The sequence below is a fragment of the Arabidopsis thaliana genome, chromosome 2 (assembly GCF_000001735.4).
Source record: "Arabidopsis thaliana chromosome 2, partial sequence".
Lineage (NCBI taxonomy): Eukaryota > Viridiplantae > Streptophyta > Magnoliopsida > Brassicales > Brassicaceae > Arabidopsis > Arabidopsis thaliana.
Window position 1 is genome coordinate 2,974,850 of NC_003071.7, and position 23,442 is coordinate 2,998,291.

Genomic DNA, 23,442 nt, shown 5'->3' on the forward strand with positions numbered 1-23,442 from the left:
TTATTACGGTCAAACTTTTTTTCCTCTTCTGTGTTTAAATTTCCAAATCTCAGTGTACCCCACAAAACAAAATTCGAAAAACCTCGCAACGAGCGCGAGATTCAAAAATCAAAATCAACAACACGCGAATCAAAAGAAACTGACTCACACGCGCCTCTCTCCTCGAACTCCGTCTCTTTTCTCTGCTAAAACAAAAATCATCTCTCTTCTCGCTCTCTGCTTTTGAATCTCTCTTTTTTCTCTCCACCACCTGAGATTTTCCCATCACTTTCCCGGAAAAAGCAGCGATTATCTTCATGGCTTCTCACTCACCACTATCCCACTGATGCTTCAGAGTATGTTTCGCTACTCTCTCTTCCCCTTAATTTTTCACTTTCTCTGCATTTTTCTGTGTTGTTCTTTGGAATTAGAGTAATGCGCGATGAAGAAAATGGTTGAATCGTTACTTTAGAGTAATTCGCTGTTGTTTTTTGGTTATTATCATCGTCTTCTATCCAATTTTAGAGCGAATTAAGTAGAGATTCGATTTTGTTTAGAGTAGAGAAAATTTCGAATTCGCTGTTGTTTTTTGGTTATTATCATCTTCTTCTTTCCAATTATAGAGCGAATTAGGGAGAGATTTGAATTTGCTTCTTCGATTCACCAGATCCTTGAGCTACATGTCTCAGACTCAATTCTAATTCCTTGTTGCAGTTATTGGATTTGAGGAAGGATTATGAAGACGAACATGCAAGTAAAAGGAAGAGGAGGAAACATGAAGGCTAATACTAATACACAACAAGTGATTTTTGAGCTGAAGAAGAAGGTTGTTATTGCATTAAACAAGTTAGCAGATAGAGATACATATCAGAGAGGAGTTGATGAGCTTGAGAAAACTGTTGAGCATTTGGCACCGGATAAGGTTTCATGTTTTCTCTCTTGTATTTTGGATACTGATTCTGAGCAGAAGAGTGCTGTGAGGAAAGAGTGTATTAGGTTGATGGGGACTTTAGCTAGGTTTCATGAGGGACTTGTTGGTCCATATCTTGGTAAGATGGTTTCTAGTATTGTTAAGCGGCTTAAGGATCCTGATTCTGTTGTGAGAGATGCGTGTATTGAGACAATGGGTGTTTTGGCTTCCAAGATGAGTTGTTATGAAGACCAGAACTTTGGTGTTTTTGTTTCCTTGGTGAAACCTCTTTTTGAAGCTATTGGTGATCAGAATAAGTATGTGCAGTCTGGTGCTGCCTTATGCTTGGCGAGAGTTATTGATAGTAGTCCTGAAGCTCCAGTTGCGATTATACAACGCATGTTGATGAGGACAGTAAAGCTGCTTAATAACTCGCATTTTATCGCAAAGCCAGCGGTTATTGAGCTTAATAGAAGTATCATCCTGGTAAGCTACTTCTAATACCATATAAGTCATTTTAGTTTCCGAGTCTGAGCCTTTGGTGCTACTATTATCATGTGGTTGTATAATGAAAAATGGTTATTGACTTTAATCTAGGCTGGTGGGGCAACGTCGAAGAGTGTGTTGTCCTCAGCAATGTCTAGCTTTCAAGATGCCCTTAAAAATAAGGACTGGACTACTCGTAAGGCAGCTTCTGTAGCACTTATGGAGATAGCTGCTACTGGTGAAAAGTTTCTTGGACCTCTGAAGGCGTCCTGCATCTGCTCTCTTGAATCATGTCGCTTTGATAAAGTTCGAACTCTTTTGCTCAAATTCACTCTCTGACAGATGATAACTTTTGGAATGAAACATCTAACTTTGTGCTTTTCTATTTTAGGTGAAACCAGTGAGGGACTCAGTTATCCTTGCCTTAAAATATTGGAAAGGTGTCCCTGGGTCTGATAGTCCAGAGCCATCTGAAACTGAATCCTCTGTAAAAGGTGGGTTTAGGAAATGAATCTTTTCTTCAAATATTTTTTTTTTTGCAACTCATAAGACTCATAGATGCTCTTTCTGTTTATTTGTTTTGTAATCACAGAAAGTTATAATGGAGCTCGAGAGAGTAGTGAACTTTTCAGCACCAGTGACTTTAAAGTGAAGGATGGTATGTCTATCAAATATGTAACGGATGTGACAAGGAAAAAGGTTCCGGTCTCTGCCAGGCAACCACCTACACGTTACAATGACGACCCTCGAAAGAGTAACCAAGATGATTGGCATATTGAAATTGCAGTCCCAGAATCTTCTTTTGTCTCCAAGGTTGATCTTTACAATGAAGAATCAGAGGGCAGTTGCATCACCAAGACGTTTGCAGAAACGACAAACACGCCAGAAGTGACATATGAGTACATTCCAATGAAGGATAAAGCAGATAGCTATGTAACAGGCGGAGTCAATGAAAACGATGATATCAAGTCTATTACAGTTTCATCAAGCAGTTTCCGGGCAAGTGGTATGGTGAATCCAGCCATAACGAGTAAGAATTATGCAGCTGAAGAAACTGATTTGGAAGAGCAGCCATTCTCAACCCAAGTGAAGGATCGTACAAGCCTTGACTCTTTTGTAACAGTGTCGAGCTCTCAAATTAATCATGACTGCTGTGCTAAGATTGCAAATGAAATGGCTTCTGTACGTAAACAACTCTCAGATATTGAAAATAAACAGTCACGTTTGATAGATCAGCTACAGGTTAGTGGATTATCTGTCACAATCTAATGTCTTTACCCAGCTTACAAATTTATAGATGCTTTAGTCAACCTTTGTATCTTCAAGATGCGTGTTCTCAGTAACTAAGTTTCGTCTTCTGTTAAACTTATAGGTCTTTTCAACAGGAATAATGAACAACTTTTCGGTTCTTCAATCCAAGGTATCAAGCTTAGAGTATGCAGTGGAGGGGATAGCTCAGAACGCTGCCTTGCATTCAGATATATCAAACTCCAATTTTGTGAAGCACAACCAAGGTAGTACCATATCACCGAGGCTGTCTAGCTGTACGTCAAGAACTTCGACGGATATCCGCAATCGACAATCTACACTATCCACTTCCAAGTACTCAAGGGAGAACAAAACACATGTAAGAAGCAGACTAAATGAATCACAGGGCATGGAGAAGACACGGAGTAATCCTTTAGGTAAGACTGGTCAACTACATACTAGAGAGGACATTTGGAACAACATTGGACAGGGAAGACAAACATTGATCCAGACCCGGACATCTTCTGATTCAATTCAAAGCATTAGACAACAGTATGCAGAGGTGATGAGTGGAACAAGGAAACCAGTGACAGGTGTTTCTTGTGAAGATGTGGTTGAATCAGAGTATCTACAAGTGCTTTCTTCCGGTGATGAGCTTGCACTTGTTGAGCTTCTTGACAGAACAGGCCCGGTGCTGGAGAGTATGTCATCACAGACCATAAATGAAATTCTCAGTATTCTATTGTCATACCTCCTAGAACGAAGATTCATGAATTCAATACTTCCTTGGCTGCATCAGGTAAGTTTGTTGTAGTCATGCTTGAATTGCTACTACTGGAATATGATACTGAAAATCCACTCTATTCTCGTCCACTAGGTCGCTGACTTGAGTACTACAAATGGAGCTAATTATCTTATTCCATCTGCGAGAAAGAGAGCTCAAGTGTTGTCTGCAATTCAGGAGGCTTCAGGCATGGACTTTTCAAATCTTGCTGAGAGGAGAGCAGTTACTCAAATAGCTATGAAGTTGCGCAAACTATGGGGTAAGCTAAGTTCGTCTCCTTGCACTAGTCCCTACTTGGTCTAACAATCATGCACTGAAAAAACTTGCTTATACATATATGTTTATAAACAGTGTACATTCATTGAAACTATAATCTTTAAAATCTTCATATTACTAAAAGTTTTCCTTCTCTTTTTCTGCAGGAAAATGCTCTTGATCATTATGGTGTGCTGAAGTAGTTGAATTAAACTTGTTAGTGTGGGAACTTGTGAAAACTTCTACTCCTTCCTTTGTTTTCCACGTGTGTAACACATGAAATCATTTTGGAAACTTCTACTCCTTCTACTTGCTTGTTTCATCTCTTCTTGCCAATCGTTCTCTACACCGGCTCTTTTTGCATTGCCTTCGCCTTCACTCTAGTTTCCGTCTGTCTTGATTCAAACCATAAACGGAGTGGCAAATCAACCCAGAAAATTAAACAATTTGGTGGGAATATCAACAACAGTCATACGAAACTGCAGGAAAAAGCGGATCACGGTTTAGATTTACGGTTTGAAAGTTATAACCAATTTACTAAGACAGAGCCGGAAGGTAACAAACCTGCAAGCAGTCAACTTTGGAAACAATTTCCCATCAAACAGCAAGACAACTAGAAGATGATCTTTATGTCCATGGAAAGATCTCGCTGTCAAGTTTCCAGAACATCTTTCAAGTCTAAAACCCAATATCTATAGCCAAAGAAATGAAGACGACAAAACCAATGAAAAACCATGTCGTGTTGTGTATTGACTTTACTTGATTTTCCACTACAGCATGTAAAGTAGATTGGTGACAACCGGTTTACCGATGTAAGTGTGCGTCTTTGTGCCCACAATTAACACTTTGTTCAGAACAATCTGCACAAGAGAAAGAATTAAAGATATGAACTTCATGAATCACCAAAAAGCAACAAAGAACAACTTAACAATGTTAACATAGATAAAAACAGAACATCAACAAAACATTTGTTCTTCATCTTCCATGGTTACTAGACAAATGAAGAACACATCACATAGAAGAATTCAAATCAAATGTGCCTATACTTGGTCATCGACATTTGCATCTTTCTGCCTCTTAGTGTAAAAATATCTCCTTGGAAACACTAAACTATTCAACCAAAGAGAACAACACTAAACTAAATTAGAGATAGTAATACAAAACATATGTTCTGCATTTCAATACAAAAACCAAACTTTAGAAACCCCCAAAATAGGTGGAGTCTGTAAACTCTGACACCCATACATGATTTCTTCTAACCGTAACACAAAATTGACGAACAAGATTATAGCAAATCTAACACCATGAGATCCAACTCGATAAATTCGATTACAACATAAAACGGTTACTTCATAAACGTTGGAGAAAGTCGTGTTTTTCTCGGAGAAAGCAAAGCAACTCGTACTGTTTTTTTTTTTTTTCAAAACAAAACATCGAATCACATGTGGACATGTGTCGCCACTCTCATTTTCTCAAAACCTCACTTCACAGAGACGACTCTCCCATTTTTAATCAGTTTTGATTAATTTTTCATCCCATATTTCAAGAGAACCTCCAATGTTTTTAAACCCGACACGGACAGTGAATCGGACTACTTTTTGGGTCACTGGATCATCAGATCAACCAGGTTGGACCACGGATCAATTGATTAAAATTTATTTATTAAATGTAATATTAATAGAGATTTTAGAGTTTTCAGAGTTCTTATAAATTTAAAAAGAAAAATAATCATATCATGTTTATAAAATATAAAATCAGATTATGTTTAATAAAATATAAAATTATTTAGACCAAAAAAACTGAAAACAAAATATATATATATATATGATTAAATTTTTTAAATCCAACTAAATATCTAATATCGTAACAAATATAGTAGGAGATCACCAATTACGGAAATAAATTAATAAAACATTGTAAATTCACGCAACTAATATCGGGTGTCTCAGTCACCATTCGATTCATTTTTTAAGGCAGCATTGTGAAGTCTTCACAAAAATCTAAAACATCAAATGAGTTTAAGAACTGAAATTTTTTCTAAAAATGATTGAATAAAGTTTAAAATCCCATATTTTATTCCAACATCAAGAGAATTTTTTAAAACCCACACCCGGCCGGTTCAAACGGTTCACCGGGTCACGGGTTAATGGTGAATTTTTGAGGGTTTTTTCGGTTTTGAACTTGTCGGGATTTTAGCATTAAACCCAAACCGGAAAAGTGTTCGGGTCACGGTTCAACCGGTCGGACCGGACGGTCCGAGTCGGGCGTGAAAACGCTGAGAACCTCACAAATTTTCCAACACAACCTCCCATTGGAGATGCTCTAAATATGTTTTGAAAGTTTCATGCACTCTCACTGAAGTTACTTGTCGACGACAACTAACAAATAATCTCTCCAAAATTCATTTGAATTTCAAAGAAACATCAAATTGCATATTGCACTAATATTTGTAATTCAAAAAGAAGAAGAACCCGAAACGAAGACTCAACTTATTTATACATTTTAAGCCAACTCTGCTACTTTCTTATCTTACAGTCTCAAATCACTGGTGAATCATTCTGTCTTGAGTCTTAAATTTTGGTAGTATCCGGTTCCGAAAGAGTAGAAACATATTTTTCAGTGTCGACCGCGGCTTCGCTCTTGCTTCTACCACTTTCCGGTCTTCTCCTCCTCTGTCCATTCCCATCTCTTGTGCCTTGAGAATCGCTAGAAGCTTCATATAAGGTTACAGACTTTCCCCTACTATGAAGATTAGTCATGACTTCCTCCTGAGCATCTCCGTCGTCCTTGAGAGTCTCAAGAACTTCTACAACATGATTCATGAGAGGCCTTCCTTTCGGGTTTTGGCTTAGGCATTGGTATGCCAAACCAGCTACTTTCATCAACGCCTTAGTGCCGTACTGTCCATCCATTCGAGGGTCTATGATCCTCAAAAGCTTTTTGTTGTGATTCAAAAGAGGTCGTGCCCACTCTACCAAGTTATGCTCCCTGCAAGCTCTGCTTTTGTCCATTGCCCTCTTCCCAAGGAGCATCTCAAGGAGAAGTACACCGAATCCATACACATCACTTCTGGATGTCAAATGCCCTATTACAACAATCACATATATGACCCATTTACATAATGTGATCGTATCAACATGCATATGCTTAAAAAGGGTCCTTTTTAACACTGCTTGACAAAACAGCCATGACTTTTAAAAGGTTCTTGTGTCAATTAAACATGCTGAATTCAGACATATGCTGACGGAAAGTAATAAAGACAGACCTGTCATGACATACTCTGGAGCAGCGTATCCGTAAGTCCCCATAACACGTGTAGACACATGTGTTTGGTCTCCTCTTGGACCATCCTTTGCCAGTCCAAAGTCAGAGAGTTTAGCATTGTAACCCTGCACAAGCATTACATACACCTTTCAGGGGAAACATAGGCGGACAAATAGAAAAACCAAGTCATTTCACTACCTTTGTAGACACTATCTATTGAAGAAGAAGAATTAAAAACATATGTAATCTCAAAACAGAAGAGGCAATAGCTGACCTCATCAAGCAATATATTTGCTGTCTTCAGATCCCGGTATATGATGGAGCGTTCAGCACCATGAAGAAATGCAAGACCCTTGGCTGCGTCTAGCGCAATCTTCATTCTTTTTGTCCATGTCAAAGTGCATCCAACTCCTGTCAAGTGAATTCGAAAAGACGACACATTTCGTCACTACTCCTTCTTTATAATATGGGAACATATGCTTTATCAATTCCTCTTCAAGATACTTATAATGACACTAAGAACTAATCTGTATAAACCATCCATACGTTCCACCTTTAGTCACGTATATGCGATGAATATGAAATAAACTTACTTCGGAAAAGATGTTTCTCAAGGCTCCCCATTGCCATGTATTCATAGACTAACAATCTATGATCATCTTCACAGCAGTAGCCAATAAGTTTCACCAAATTCGGGTGACTCAGCTGTCCTAAATAGTTGACTTCAGCCTAAAAAAACACCAACAGTTATAAAAAAACCACACATTCCCAAGTACATAACGATATATCCAACATTACCAGCCACTCTCTATCTCCTTGGAAACCCTCAGGATTAAGTTCTTTGATAGCAACTTTTGTAGACTTGAAACCAACCCTCACAGACTCATCTATAACTCCTTTATACACCACTCCGAAACCTCCCTCACCGAGAATATAATCCGGCCTGAACTGCTTAGTAGCAATCTTCATCTCTTCGTAAGTGAAAATATCAACATTTTCATATCCTGGATTTGATTGAAGATCTTTAATGTTTTTTGGAGCCAATGGCAAACCACCACCACCACTTCCACTTCCACTCACTTTACCAACTACATCTTCACAATCTGACTTCATTAGATACACTGCTGCTTTTTTCCCTGCTTTCCATAAACATCTCATCACATTCAGAAAATTTCATCCAAACTCAAAAATGTTTTTTTTTTTTTTTTGTCATCAGATTTTATTTAGATTTCAGAAAAGCCAATTACGAGGAAAATTGTTTACAAAAGTGATACGTAGCGGTTCAGTACGAATTTTTCGGTTCAGTACTATTTTTTTTATCATTAAGAAACCCAAATTGTTATTTTCCAATAGAAAGAAAAAAAGAATCACGAACAACGGCAAAATAAAGAGAGAGAGATCCAAATCTGATTGAGACCTGGAGTTGTTTTCTTAGGATAGTTTTGTTGTTGAGAAAATTGGTAGTGCTGATCTTCAGCGCTAAAGCAAATCCCCATCCGAAAACACTCTCTCTGCGTTCTCTGTTATTGGATTCCCATCACATAGTCGACAGATCCAGGAAAAAAAAAAAAAAAAAACTCCGATCTCTCCGACGAGACTCCGAGAAACTTGCTGATGAAACTCCAAGGGCAAAAATGGAGGAGGAGAGATGGGTTTCTCGGAGGAGGTCGGAGAAAGAGAGAGAAGAAGAAAGAAAAAAAAAGGAAAAGAAGATAATTGTAGAGAGAGAGAGAATGAATGATCCGTTGGAATCGATGGATTTGAGACTAGCCGCCAAAAACGCAAGGCCAAGCGAAACGACTTGACTTTTTTTTTTCCTTGTTCAACTGTTACGTTATGTTAAAAAAAAGTCCTTTCACATCGGTTTTAAATTTGCTTATATACGTTTTGTTTTGTTAAAAAAACATTTAAGATAGGTTAAGAGATTTAAGATTTCCATAAAACTACACCTACTACTACTTACCAAATTTTATTAAAAACTATTATTGAGTTTCCAAATCTATGTCAAAACGTTTGGTCAATGGTCAATATTTTGAATGTTTGTATTGCATTAACTTTGATGTTGACTAATTTTTTATTTTTTGGATAATTTGCAAACAAAGCATATTTTAACATTGTTTAAAAGTTTTTAAAGTTTTAAATTTTGTAAATATTTGAACTTTATAAGAAGTTTAAACATATAAATATTAAAAAGATATTAATACGGACGATATATTACGGGTGAAATCCTAAATGTAACAATCAATATGCAATTATGAAGTTTGAATCGATATTAAAACTTTTTGAAGTTTCTAATATTATAAATATTCGAACTTAATAAAAAAATGACAAAATGATGATTAATTTCATGGGACGAGGTTAAATGGTGGACGGGTTTGGATTGATATTAATACGGGATGGTATACTATGGATGAAATCCTAGAATTAAAAATCAAAATACAATTATATAATTTTAAACACTAAAAAAATATTAACGAAACAAATATAACTTAAAATTTCAAAAAGAAAATTAATTAATAAAATCGTCATGAGGTGTATCATAGTATCATACATAAAAAAAATAGCATGTATCTATAAATCATCTTAAAAAAAAAATTCAATTTTTTTATTTAAAATATAGGCTTATGATGTACCTCTTGAATATGTAATTTATATATAAATAATATTAACTAAAATAAAAATCTCTAATTTTCTAACAAAAATATTAACATGCGGTATACCGCGGGTCAATCTCTAGATAATACAACTTTTAAATCTTTATTACCTCTAAAAAACTCTAACAACAAAAAAATACTGAATTTTAATATTCAATTAATGTACAACAAATATCAGAAGATAAAACATGAATTACCCAAGCTTAACATATATAAAAATTAGGTGTCAAAAATTTATCATTCATATACAAATAATAATTTTTATAAAAAATTTATATAATTTTAAATAAACATATTCACCCGCGGTACACCGCGGATAAATATCTAGTAAAATAATCATTATGGTGAAAGAATTCATTGAATAAGTTTAGATTGAAAGATATCAATTTATGATCTTATCATAATTATATATATATTAGATTAATAATTTTTATTGTGCCTGAATGCTATGTTATTAACAATCTTATTTATTAGAATATATGAATCTATCTAATGATAATTATCTAATACTATTATTTGAAAAATACATTTATTTAAGTGGACAGAAAGTTGAAAAAAATAACAAATTTGCTATCGGGTTAAAAATTTTATGTCATGAAAAAATCCGTTTAGAAATATGTGTATCCTTTAGACTATCTACAATGGCTTATTGAAAAAAATTATTCAATAGTTGAATGCTTACAATGGGGTATTGAATAAAGAAATGAATCGTATGTGGATTAAATGGTGTTGAACCGATTCAACATTGTTGAATCTTTAAAAATGGACCCCTCATTGCCATTTGTCCTTAAATGATTGGAGACAGAAGTTGTGGGGAGAGTTAAATAAAGATAGGACATATGTTGCTCTTTTATTTGCTACTGAGATTTATGATATTTTATTTTCCTCTAAATTATTAGAAATCAATTATCTTATAAAATATTTATTTGTTTTAAATTATTTTTACACTAAAATTCATCATTTTTCAAACTCTATAAATAAAGACTTGTTTCATTTGATTTGGACACAGAAAAAAATATATTTATTTTCACTATAATTTTTTTATTAGTCGGTAAACTCGTGTCTATATTTTTATTCTGTTTTTTTCAGTGAAATGGATCCCCACAATAACTCCTTTAACAACTAAAATTCCACTTATTATCCATTTAAAATATAAAAGAAAAGAAAAATAATGAAATAAAATGTTTTGGGGTAGGGTGTTGAATTTTTAAAAAAAACCATTGTAGAGTGTAAAATTTGAGTGGGTATTGAATTATTATGTGGAAGAAAGAGGAAAGGATGTGGAAGAGAGAGAAGATGATGTGGAGGGTGTTAAATGAAAAAACCATTGTTGATAGCCTTAGAGCAGGATTTTAAAAGTCAGATTATCGCATCTAATCTTGGAAATTGAAATGCAGTGTTATGAGCCGTTGATTTTTTGAGTTGAACCGAATAAAAAAATCACGCGTCTATATTTCATCAACCGAATTGCATTAATTTCAAATATTCATTGCTTATATTCCTATATTGAATTTGAATATATCACTTCTCCATAATTATAGGTAATCAAATACTTACTTTGGATCTTCATTTTGAATTTTCATAAATTTTCTTAACGATTTTCATAATTAAATAACTACTTATATGGTAAATGGTAAACATTCTCCTATAATTATGGGATCATCATAATCACTAAACATGGATTCCACGATTTTGTATTTTGTCCATATTTTTTGACATAAAAATTTATATCTTATAAATACCGTAAGTCCCATTTCAATAACTCACTCAGCAATACCTCATACTCTATTACATTCATTTCGAACTTATCACCAAAACAGATGCTCGCTAATCCTCTTCCATTTGCTTCTTTGAGATCACTAAAGCCTTACAAGAACGCTTGGCGTATTCATGTTAAATTGCTTCATGTTTGGAGGCAATACTCTGTAAGGCTGGTAAATCCATCAAAATGATTTTGGTTGATGAAGCAGTAAGTATTATATTCTATGTATTTATTTTCCATAATATATATTGTTTCTGGCAAGTATCATATTCACTGATATATATATATATATATATATAAATATTTGTATATTTTTAAACTTATAGGGTGATAAAATTTTATCTGCTGTGAGAAGAGAGTAGATCAAAAAGTTTGAAAAGAGTTTAACCGAAGGTGTTTGGAAGATTATTACGATCGTCACTCTCAATCCTACAAGTGGTGAGTATCGTATTTCTGACTTGAAATACAATATTGTTTTTGTTTTCAAAACCACGGTCTCTCCATGGATAACGTCTCAAATTATTAGTTTGTCTCTCTTGCTAAGTTTGACGTGATCTTTTCTGGATCCGCTAACACAAATCTCGTCATCGGTTAGTTTAACTTTTAAAGTTGAACATACATGCCTTATTATAAAGTCAATTATTTATATTTTTTCTCTTCTTTGTCTATACAGATGTTATTGGTCAAGTTGTTGACCAGACTAAAATCCAAGATCTTAATGCTAACAACAAGCCCACCAAAAAAATTGATTTCCAATATGAGAGACATGCAGTAAAAGAAATTTCTATTTTTATTTTCTAATTAAATGTTTATTATTTATTTATCAATTTTTTCTTTCTATATAAGCGACACTCGCTTGGCATGTGCACTTTAGGGAAAGTATGTTAAGATTGTTGATAAAGCTTGCGAGAAATCAACTGATGGTATTGTTGTTTGCTTAATACGATTTGCGAAGATCAATCTCTATAACGGTAATTATATTAATATGCATATATATATGTAATATTTCATTTTATATATACGCAGATAATAAGAGCATTTCCAATTCATTTGATGTTTCACAAGTCTTTGTTGATACAAAATTGGTTGAGTTGGTTCTTTTTAAGAAAAGGTAAATTTTTATCCCATTTCCAAAAAAATAATTACTGAAAAGATGGGACTCAAGTAGACTGATGATGGGAGCTGCAATTATGAGAAATGGAAAGATGATAAAGGATTTTTGGAGTAGATTGCTGAAAAGAGATGGAAATATTTGCATAAGGAAATTGATGACTGACATTGAAGATGTTAAGAAGTGGAGTGAGAAGAAGGACATAATCCGTTTTGTGTATATTTGTGTGATAGCTGGGTTGGTCATGGCTACGAGTGAAACGAAAAAGATAGATCATTTATATATCAAGATGGTAATGGATCTTCATAACGTTCGTAATTATCCTTGGGGTCTTAAAGCTTATGATAATCTACTAAATTGTATCATGAAAGCAATATATGCTCTGAAGAAAACCAAAAGCTATGTTCTGGATGGATTCTCATATACACTTCAGATATGGGTGATGGAAGCAATTCCAGAAATTGGATCATTGTTGGGAGAAAAGATTAGCACTGAATTCAATGAAGGTCCTCGATGTTCTAATTGGAAAGGTGCTGCAAAGATATCATATGAGGACATCATCTCTGTGGACAGGTCATTTAAATCACATGTAAGTTTACAGTTCTTTATCTTCAGTTTAAAAGTTTTAAGAACTAAGGGTTTTGTAATTGTATGAAGTACTTTAACTAGTAGTTTGATTATCTACTATGATTTTTTAAATGTTTATTTTTATTTTTCTGTAGGCTGTCTTTTATCCATCTATTTCTTATTTTGGAAACGAGGTCATTAACGACAGAGAATTTGTATGGCGTGATGAAATCAGAGATGGTGAAGTGGATAATATGATTGAAAAAATAAAATCTAGGAAAGATTTTAGAGACCATGTTTGGGAAAGTGTTGTACATAATCAAATAGAAGGCGACAATATTGAGAATGTGCAAGAGAATGATGTCCAAGGAAAGGATGATGTAACTGAAGATGGTAATGAGGTCGATCATATGAGTGGGGTAACTGAAGAAGGGAATGAAGAGAACCATGTCTCCGGTATGAACAGGAGTAAGAAAAAACAATCTGATCACGGTGCAGAGACACGCAAAAAGAAGTTGCTTTGTCAACGAGCAACAGCAACAACACATGGAGCTTTAAATGACAAAATGAATTCCTTTCTTAAAGCATTGATTGATTCTTCTTTTGAGAAGTTTGAAAAGCGATTGCAATCAAAAGAGGATGATACATCACTAGTGGAGGGTTTGGTCTCTACATCTGAAACTACAAGAAAAACAACGAGATTCACAACTTCGCAACCGTCCAATCCAACAGATCAGCCAAGTAAACTTGTAGTACGTATAAATCTAAATCTTGTAGATATTTGAAAATTATGTACTTGTAGTTCTTGTTTTAATGTTTTTGTTCATCTTTTTTAATAGCAGGACCTAATGTCTTTAGATGACGATATTTTAGACTTTAATTTGGGTACACAAGAATTTTTAGATAAATCTATGGGACACTTATCTCAACTGTCACAGCTATCCGGATTTGATTCCACACAAAATTTGGATAAATATATTCCTGACGTGGACAAAAATGACAAGGATGCTGTATTGGTGTTTGTTTCGGAGGCTAGATGGGAAGCTTTTAGGGAGTGGGATATGAAGCACGAGTAAGTCCATTGTTTTTCTCTTAAATTATTAGAATTTTATGCTTTGTCAATCAATTAAATTATCATGCTTTCACATTTTCAAAGACTTAAAATTTGGTCCAAGTGTTATCAATAAAGCATTACTCGGTCGACTCTTGCCTTCTAGCAAATGGCTTGGCAACGAGGTGCGTTTTACCAATTGTCATTAACTTTGCAGTACATACTAAGTATTATAAAGAATTTGTGGTGCACTGATTACTCACCGATTTAATATTTTTCAGGATATGGATGCTACAATGCATTTATTTCGAGAGAAATCATCTATAGGGCGACTGAATTTAGCTCGTGTTGGTTTATTGGACTGCATTTTTGGCGTGCGACTCAATGTTGAATACAAAAAGTTTGTGAACAATAAACGAAGCCACCAATGGAGTAGATTTATCTAAGATTATGCCAACGGCGAGTCTCCTTCTCATGGGAGGACAAGAAAACAGTGGGGATCAAATTTTGACCGTATTACTTCCCGCTCCATGACAATGGTAATCATTGGATTTCTCTGTGCATTAACTTCATTCAAAGAACGGTTGAAATCTTTGATTGTGCTGGTCACAACCATAGAAGTGGAGGCATTCGCAATCACCGTCCCACGAATTCTCAAGGAAATTCACACAAAATCAAATGGAAAAATCTACTATTGGCTCCGTACACTCTCGTCCATGTTTTGGTGCCGCCTGACCTCAACAAAACATGTTGTGATTGTGGAGTGTATGCGCTCAAATATATCGAGTGTCATTTTATGGGGCTGTCCTTGGATATGTTGGATGATGTCAACATTAAAGATGCACGTCTGAGGATTGCAGTTGATCTATGGAAAGCAGCATTTGATCCTGTATTCATTGACCGAATGACAAAGTATAAACCACCAAAGATAAATTCTGAAATAATAGATATTGCATGAGAAACAAATACACACTAATTTATGAGACTTTTGTTACTTTCAAACAAACAAGCCAAAACATTTCCACAAATATAGTACTTTTCTTAGTTTATATTTGATTTTCGTGTGTTCAGTATATTGTTTTGTGTGTTGGACAAGAATTTGAGCGTCAAACTGTTAAAACTGAATCTCATTGATAACATACTCGAAGGTCCATTATCGGAGAGCATAACTCGCTCCAAAACCTTGTTAGAACTCGATAACATGCTCGAACCAAATTGCATATAAAACACGTCATATATCATCCAAAAACTGAATTATCGTATCTAAAACCCGTCATAGATAAAATATAATAGTTAGACAAATTGAGTTCATAAAAGAAAAAGAGTAAAGAATAAAATATAGTCTTCTTGTCCCAACGATCATACATTCAAAACAATCCTGAAAAAAAAAAAAATCACACAGTGAATTTAATGATAATGAAATACCAATTAACACTACTTCATGTGAGAATTAGAATTATTGAACAAACCATTATTATATTGCTATATTACATGTTGTTCTATTGTGTCCTTCTTGACCACAACAACCACACCTATGCCTCTTAGACCCTTGTGATCTGTTTGATGATCGTATATTGTCTTCCACTGTTTCGTGTCTTCGTTAATTTTCTTCGTCGACCAGGGCCTCTTCGTGTTTCAAGTGGTAGGACTTTAGCATTTTCGACATGTTTTAGGACACGTCACTTATTTTCAGGAATAACTATTGGATTAATTGTTTCTTTGAATAATGATCTCCAAGCTGCAGTTACATACACTTCATCATCAAATTCATGAAGCTCCTTACCGATTGCAAAAACAGCTTTTATGGCATGACGACACAAACTTTTCCCTAACTGAAACTTTCCACATGAACATATCTTTCTTTCCAAGTCAACGACGTAGTTAGATGACTCACCTTTAACTTGAAATCTGTATTCGGTAACCGGATAAACTTTCAGTGTTTTACCTTTTTCTATCCTACCATCAATCTTTTTCTCCACTTCAACAGTTAAAGGGTCGGTATGCTTTGCACTTAAAGCTCTACGCTCATGAAACCATCGTGTCAACATTTAATGTTGTCTAACAAAGGAATTATTGGATACTCTCTAGGAGATCTCAACACTGAATTTATTGACTCAGCAGGATTGTTGGTGTTAATGTCGTACCTATATCCGGGAAAATGACACCAAACCCATTTTTTCACATTAGCATCTTGTAGGTATACTCCAATCGCTGGACTAATGTTGCTAATTTGCGTCAATAAACCCTCAAATTCAGTAACCCTATATGTTTTTGACGCTTTGGCAACCATATCAACCAAACCCCTTCCGTGATAGTATGTTATCACATTATTCAGCAAGTGGTGGATGCAAATCATGTTTTGCTAATGGGAAAATTGTAGCAATTGTTTTACCAATCGAGAGATGTCTATCTCACACAAAAACTAAATCTTTCTCATCGTTTGTAACAAAATTAAGTTGCATGAAAAACCACTCCCATGAAAGATCATTCTCAGAATCAGCAATCCCGAATGCGATTGGATATAAATTAGAGTTACCATCTACGGCTGTAGAAACTAGTAGAACTCCTTTGTATTTACTCTTCAAAAACGTTCCATCTACTACAATCACCCTTCGGAGTGCCTTGTAGAACCCTCTTATTGATTGACCAAAAGAAATAAATAGATACTTGAATCGACCATCACAATCAGTTTCTAAATTTGTATACGTACCAGGATTAGCTTCTTCTAGCATATACAAGTATTTTGGTATTTTACCATAACTTTTCTCAGGTATCCCTCTAACCTCGTTAATTGCATACTCCCGAGACTCCCAAGCTTGGGAATAAGATAGCTCACATCCATATTCTGTACGCAAAATATTGATGATATCATTGGGTTTAGGCCCTTCTTTACACCCTCGTATCTATGCATAATGAGATGTCCAATTGTTCTTGCTAAAGGTGTTCTAGAGACTTTTTTTTTCTTTGAAGGCGCACAATCATGTTTAGCAACATACTTATTGATTTTGAAATATGTAGACCCCTTTAAATATTCTGCCCGAAGCCTCTATTTGCAACCGTTGTCTACACATCGAATACCCCAAAATGTCGTATCATTTTAGTAACTCTTTAGTCGAAGTTATACTTCATCGCACATATTTCTAGAGTTGCCGGTACAACTTCCTTGCTTCTAAAATATTTTCCTTTCTTTACAATTGAATCTGCCAACGTAGATTCAACATCATCACAAACTCTACCAACATTTGGTGTATCCTTATCAACCAATACTGCAGATTTTTACGCACGTTACGGTCATCATCTCGTTCGATTTAATCACGTGGCTATTCATCCAATTCGATATCCACTCTACTCCTTTGATCATCGCCTTTAACTTTAAAGGTCACACACAACCGCATTAAACTGTTCCTTTTATAATACTCGACAAAAAATTCAATTGTCGCTCATTCGTCATAAGAATAGGAGGAGAATCAACACCGAGATCTGTAGGTAAGTAAGTGAATTCAACATCAACCATAGTAAGTTCTGTTCTGTAGTCTTCTAAGACCATCATCTTTAGGTCTTGAAGAGTTGTTGTAGATTGCAAGATGAGTAATCTCGCATATTTTTCTTCATCAACAATAACTTTCCACTCTTTATTAGCAAAAGATCTTCATATACCACAAGTAACGTAAATCTGCAACATGTTTGAAAGAAGAATGATAGAAAAAAAAAAGAGTCGAAGGAAGAAGAAAAAGGAGAAAACAATTAGAAGAACATATAAGTGTAATCTAATTCACTTAGGTATAAAGAGGAGAATTATAGACTAATTAGAATACAAGTTCTCAAAAATTAAGACGCAATCTTAACTTCTATATTTAATTTGATCACACATAATTATATCATATTGCTAAAATATTTGATTACCTTATTTTAAGATTTATTTATTTTTTTTTTAAAATACATTATAAATTACATAGAATTTGTTTTCTATTTTCTGTAGAATATAAAAGAAAAAAATAAGAATGTGTTTGCTAACAATTTTAGAACATGAGTAAATGTTAGAAAATAAATTCTAATTTTCCTAGATGAAAGAACAAAGTATAGAATATGTATTCTAAATTTTGTAGAAGTTAGCATTCTAAATACTGTAGAACATAAACGCATTCTAAATTTAATAGAACTTGTGAAGTTAATAAAATACAATATCAAAATTTTATAGAACTTTTACAGTTTATAGAATACGATATCTAAATTTTATAGAACATGTGTAATGTATAGAATATGCATTCCAAATTTAGAAGGGGTATTCTAAACTTCGTAGACCATATTTTACTCATCTAAAACGACAACAAAAATGATATATTTTCAACATTAAAAGTATCCTCATGACTTCTTTATCATTTGGCTACAAATTGTTTTGAATTTTATTTGAAAATTGGTTAAACAAATTACAAAGGCTAGATTAGGAATTTGTGACATTTGAATATAAAAGGTATAGATGGACAATATTTTTATTATTTTTCTCTTTTTCCAATTTTTCCTAAAGATTATAAATTATAAAAAACATTCCTTTGAAACAAGACCAATCATGATAATATTGAAACCAAAATTTTAGGAAATTTTTCCTAACAATTAATTTTGGACTTCGTTATATGCCTATTTCGTATTTATCTCCTTCCTAATTGTATTAACAGAAACAGTGCATTTGAATAATAAAAATTAACTTATTTCTCCTCATATATGAGCTACGAGATTTACCATTCTTTTATTTCATTTAATATAACCCTGTACCAAAATGCAAACAATTGTGTTATTGTATTATGATAAAAAAATCCTTTTATTTTATATATCTTTGGTTTATATGGCCTAATAGTATTAGATGGCCAAAAATGATCTTGACCATTCAAATGCATTGTTATGAGCCGTTGATTAGATGGCATAAAATAAGTGTCTAATATATATTTATATTTTATTATAGATTAATATAGTCTTATTTACTTTATCTTATTACATAGAGTTTAAATTTAATTAGATATTGACTCACGCATTAATATCTATAATTCCATAGATTTTGGCAACTGAAAATATTTTGAATCAATAGAAAATATTCTAACACGCTATACTTTGGAAAATAACAAAACGTCATCACTTTTTTTTAACTCACAATAAATCCTATTGGTTTGAAACGATTCGTATTTCCTTTGCGACATCAACTGTCAATCATTGTATTTTTTGAGAAATCTTCCGTGTTATATATAAAACTAATTACACTAAAAAAATTCATTAATCTAAATGCTTATCTTTCAAAACAAAAAAAAACTTCCTTTTGAAAGATATGGAGCCTATCCACAAGCTCACTGATTTGAATGTAAACTTGACCGAATGGAAGGTTTATGTGAAGATCCTATCTATCTGGAATCATCCTCCAAAGAATCATGGTGAAGTTACAACCATGATTTTGGTTGATTAAAAGGTTTGGATCCTTTTATTTTTTGGTTCATTTATCAAATTTTCTTTGTTACGATTGAAATAGAGGCTTTTTTCTTCTTTAAAAGAGAGTTTTTTCTTTTCTTTTTACCTGGGTACTCGAATAGATGCAACCATACCTTAAAAAAACTATAAATATCCTTTCTGACCCATTCTCAAGTCGGACATCTGCTTTCATCTTTCTGATTTTCGAGTCATTTATCCAACAAACAGAGTTAATTATTCTTTGTTTCATGTCCAAATCAAGTTTATTTGGGGAACAAGTGTTTAGCCTGTTCTAGTAATTAAGAAAAGTAATTTCTTTGATTTCATTTTTCCCATAGACATTAAGTATCCTTCGTCTTAGGAAGTTGAGTATGTCACTGGTAAGTGTATAGAGAATTTAAGTTGTTATCATTTAAATCTGCTTATATTTGTTAGTATGTGATGCATTTAATTTTTATATAATCTATTAACATCTTCTGTTCCACTTAGACGCTATGGGTGTGGTGTCAAATATCTCTGCTATTAAGAATTTTCCATTTGTTGGTCATCAGGGTGAGACTGACTATAAGTACATGTATGTCTCTTTCGACATTGTGGACACTATGTAAGTTGTTGTATTTATAGGTGTATAAAGAATTCTGCTGTTTTATGAATATGAAACTTAGAAGAAATAAGTATTGCAGATTGAATCATATTGTTTAGGGACAGAAAATCAAGTGCTTTCTTGTGGAAAAATGTTGTGAACTGTTTGTTATAAAGTGGACTAAACGTATTGTTCAGTTTCATATAGCAATAAACCAATTCTTGCAATTGTCCGCTTCTAGAGAAACACAGAGGTTGAGGGTTACTGTTCTATCACCTCTTGGTAAATTCTTATTGTTTGTCAAAAGTATTGTAATTATATATATTTCATTGTTTTTTTTTTATCTAACTTATATCATTATTTTGTAACAGGTGAGAATGTCTTAATAAGTGAATTTTGTTGTTCACATCTGTACATCGATCCAACCTTCCCTGAGATAGATCTCCCAAAATACATGTAAATCCATAAACATTTTGTATTTTTTCTGCAGTAACCAAAACATTAATGACTAACTATAAGTTCTGAATTTTGTGTGTTTCCAGCCGCAATATCAAAGGTGAGAATGATGCTCTAGAGAACGTAAAGCCGATCCGTGAATTTTAAAATTACGTGATGAACTTATTTCTATTTTATTTATACTTTTTTATATTTCGGGTTGTTTTATTTTGAACTATGCTTAGTATTTGAACTTACAATATTTCTAAAACTTTATTACATCTACGATACTTCTTTTAATTTTTATATTTTATAATGTTTCTTTAATATATATATTGTTTTCGAATTATCAATGTTTGTTTTTCTGAAGATGATAGCTTGAAGCACAAGTTAATCTTAAGTGTCAAACTCACAAAAGTTGAAGACTAACCAAAGGTGATATAAATCAAACCTTGGTTGAGTTACTTTTGGGACCACACTCATGGAGAAACGGGTATGAAAGAAATTGCTTGGAAGTAGCCTCATTTTAGCCATAAGGACATTTTGTCTGGTTGTGCTCAAAATCTTTGCGGTTTGCTTTTGCACAAGGAATCCCTAGTTAGCTGTGGATATATATAGGTGCTTGTGTTCATTGAGAGACGCCAAGGGAGCATAAAGAGAGTGATATTACAATGTAGATCTAAGAAGAAGAGTTAGTAAGGTGTAGAGATGAGAGAAAACATGTATTAGTATAAGCTTGTTTTGTTGTTCTCTGAGTGATACATGAAGTATTACAGAGTGAGTCTAAGTACTAGTGGAGGGTATTAGCGGGTCACTTGTAGCTTCTTGTTTTGTAAACACCTTCTTCTTCATAGTGGAGTTGGGGATCTGTTGATCCCGACCGGATGTAGTGGCTCGTTAACGCCATGAACCGGGTTAATAAATCCTTTGTGAGCTCCTCTTCTTCCTTCATCTTGCTCTGTTTTATATTTCTCTTCTTCTCCATATTTTACTTGATATGTTTCCGCTTTCTTGTGTTGATGACAAATGAGACAAAGCTTGAACCCTTGAGAGGTGCAAAATCATAACAGTTTCAATTATATATTGTGTGGGTTAAATGGATTTTCAAACAATATCTAACAGATTAGATTCGAATATGAAACTTTTTTAGAAACCTCCCTGACGCTATTATCGAGAACGCTATATTCCATCTCCTCTCCGACGCCGGTGGAGCTGAAGCTCGCCGGCGTCAGAATCTCTCTCTCATTTCTCAAGTTGTTTCCTTTATCTTCAAGCTAAATTTTCGCTTCGATTTAATTTTCCTCTTTTGCAATCCCTTTAATCCAAACCTATCGAACCTTTCTCTACTGTTGAATCCCCTCTTTGCAGCAGTGCGTTCCGACATAGTTAGACAGTGGCCTCTGAGCCATCTACACTCTCTGCCAACACTTTGCGAATCAAAGACAACAGTGACTGAATCTTTCGACTCCACTTGCGTTCAACTTTTCTATTTTGAGATTTGTCTCCATCGCCATATCGTCCCTAGATCCACGGGCCCTCTTTGCTCCCAAGGTTTTCTCCATCGATCTGTTGCAAAACTTTCAGCCGTGGTTTCATCCTCCGCGTCGGATCCGCCATACAGTTTTCTCACCCTGACTCTTGCTTTATCGAAGATGTCTGCTCCAACGACGCGGTCCGTACCCCTCCACCGTAGCCGCCGCGCCTCCAACGCTTCTTGCCCAGCAATCTGGTTTCTAGGGTTTGCCTTTATGGGCCCTATAACCATTGTTGGCCCATTTCCCCTGCGGCCCAAGCCCATATTTTGCGACCCAAGTCCTTTACCAATTAAGCCCAGGTTTGTTTCTTTCTGCAATTTGCAGAGTCTGTCCCAATGTAGGCGTCGTTTCTCTGTTTTGAGTGGCCATGGACACCATTTGAATGGCGAATCACCCTCATTGCTATGCTCCTGCAAACAGTCTCTAAGAACCTTGGTGCTAGGTTTATGTAGGGCTATGCTTTATGTTTGCTTTTTGAAGTCTCTTGGTCTAGTTTTGATGCGTCCAATCTGTCGGAGATGTGACGCTGGTCACCAAAGCCCTCTATCAAAGTACTTCATGCCGACATCTATATCGACCAACTTCAAGAACATCCCAACCATCTTTCCTTCCCGAGTTTGGATCAAGCTTCCCGACTACAAGCTTTGTGTGGAATTCCTTAATCTCCTTGGCCGCTATGGACTTCTTGTGAGAGAGGACCCACCTGTTTTGTTACGGTATCGCATCAATCTATCTACGCCTCGACGATCATTCTCTCTCTACCAAAACCTTGTCCGAACCTTTGCCAAAGCTCTACTTAGTGTAGTACTTCTCGTCCCGACGAGACTCTTGTCTTTGGCGCCCTTGTTAACGTTACTACGTCTTGTGACAGTAACCACTTTCTCTCTCGCTGCTTTGTTCGTGGAAGTATTGTCAACAATCCTCGACCTTACAAGTACCAAATTGCCTCCGTGTGTTTGGTTCATAGCTCTCTTGGAATTTTTGTTGATATATTTTATTTGTGTGTTTGCTTTTCTTCTTATGGTATTGGCGAATGCCTACTTTTGTTATCTTTTAAACTTTGGGATCTTAGAATCCTCTTTCCATTGTACTTGTTTCTATCTTAGTTGTATGAAAACAAGCATTTGTCCAAAAAAAAAACAAAGATTCGATTATGAATCCCTTAAAAGGTAAACTTAAACAATCATTATGATCTTGAGAAAAAAAGCAATTGATTGCTAAAGATTTTAAATTATAAAATAATCACTTAGAAACAAGACCAATCATGATAATCTTGAAAACAAACAAAAAATTAATATACCTCTGTCAAAGTATCATTCATAGGTCATATTCAATTTTCGAAAATTTCAAATTTGATATAGCTCAAA

General features: G+C 34.4%; 5 protein-coding genes, 3 long non-coding RNA genes and 3 pseudogenes across 12 annotated transcripts; 6 read left to right on the plus strand and 5 right to left on the minus strand.

Annotated features, from left to right (window-relative positions):
- Positions 1-175: 175 nt before the first annotated feature.
- On the plus strand, positions 176-4,417 carry AT2G07170 (ARM repeat superfamily protein). Its single transcript, NM_126689.4, has 8 exons — positions 176-335; positions 694-1,375; positions 1,487-1,681; positions 1,767-1,869; positions 1,968-2,617; positions 2,748-3,422; positions 3,501-3,666; positions 3,830-4,417. Exons 2-8 carry the CDS (start codon positions 716-718, stop codon positions 3,841-3,843), a joined length of 2,463 nt encoding a protein of 820 aa, NP_178730.2. The 5' UTR covers positions 176-335; positions 694-715; the 3' UTR covers positions 3,844-4,417.
- On the minus strand, positions 4,138-4,500 carry AT2G05095. Its single transcript, NR_140065.1, has one exon. It is a non-coding gene; the product is annotated as an other RNA (long non-coding RNA).
- A 181-nt stretch (positions 4,501-4,681) lies between these two features.
- AT2G05125 lies at positions 4,682-4,894 on the minus strand. The gene has a single exon (NR_140066.1). It is a non-coding gene; the product is annotated as an other RNA (long non-coding RNA).
- Positions 4,895-5,970: 1,076 nt separating this feature from the next.
- AT2G07180 (Protein kinase superfamily protein) lies at positions 5,971-8,808 on the minus strand. 2 transcript variants are annotated; one of them, NM_001202585.1, is made up of 7 exons: positions 8,733-8,753; positions 8,344-8,503; positions 7,725-8,062; positions 7,520-7,655; positions 7,201-7,337; positions 6,928-7,051; positions 6,050-6,747 (listed from the first exon to the last, which is right to left on the minus strand). In NM_001202585.1, exons 2-7 carry the CDS (start codon positions 8,420-8,422, stop codon positions 6,233-6,235), a joined length of 1,329 nt encoding a protein of 442 aa, NP_001189514.1. In that variant the 5' UTR covers positions 8,423-8,503; positions 8,733-8,753; the 3' UTR covers positions 6,050-6,232. The 2 variants fall into 2 exon arrangements, with proteins under 2 accessions (NP_178731.2, NP_001189514.1); NM_126690.7 differs by having other exon boundaries at positions 5,971-6,747; positions 8,344-8,808.
- A 2,526-nt stretch (positions 8,809-11,334) lies between these two features.
- On the plus strand, positions 11,335-12,453 carry AT2G07185 (annotated as a pseudogene; the record flags this gene model as incomplete). Its single annotated transcript has 1 exon — positions 11,335-12,453.
- A 64-nt stretch (positions 12,454-12,517) lies between these two features.
- On the plus strand, positions 12,518-14,096 carry AT2G07190 (transmembrane protein, putative (DUF1985); the record flags this gene model as incomplete). The annotated part of the gene is made up of 3 exons (NM_126691.1): positions 12,518-13,042; positions 13,176-13,772; positions 13,860-14,096. The coding sequence occupies 3 exons, from the start codon at positions 12,518-12,520 to the stop codon at positions 14,094-14,096; spliced, it is 1,359 nt and encodes a 452-aa protein (NP_178732.1).
- A 259-nt stretch (positions 14,097-14,355) lies between these two features.
- AT2G07200 (Cysteine proteinases superfamily protein) lies at positions 14,356-15,029 on the plus strand (the record flags this gene model as incomplete). Its single annotated transcript, NM_126692.2, has 2 exons — positions 14,356-14,471; positions 14,690-15,029. 2 exons carry the CDS (start codon positions 14,356-14,358, stop codon positions 15,027-15,029), a joined length of 456 nt encoding a protein of 151 aa, NP_178733.2.
- A 519-nt stretch (positions 15,030-15,548) lies between these two features.
- On the minus strand, positions 15,549-17,253 carry AT2G07210 (annotated as a pseudogene; the record flags this gene model as incomplete). The annotated part of the gene is made up of 1 exon: positions 15,549-17,253.
- Positions 17,254-19,388: 2,135 nt separating this feature from the next.
- Positions 19,389-20,625, plus strand: AT2G07212 (annotated as a pseudogene; the record flags this gene model as incomplete). The annotated part of the gene is made up of 1 exon: positions 19,389-20,625.
- Positions 20,626-21,732: 1,107 nt separating this feature from the next.
- On the plus strand, positions 21,733-23,205 carry AT2G07213. The gene is made up of 2 exons (NR_140197.1): positions 21,733-22,374; positions 22,518-23,205. It is a non-coding gene; the product is annotated as an other RNA (long non-coding RNA).
- Positions 21,927-23,040, minus strand: AT2G07215 (uncharacterized protein; the record flags this gene model as incomplete). Its single annotated transcript, NM_147265.1, has 4 exons — positions 21,927-22,061; positions 22,171-22,485; positions 22,658-22,759; positions 22,855-23,040. 4 exons carry the CDS (start codon positions 23,038-23,040, stop codon positions 21,927-21,929), a joined length of 738 nt encoding a protein of 245 aa, NP_671798.1.
- Positions 23,206-23,442: the final 237 nt, after the last annotated feature.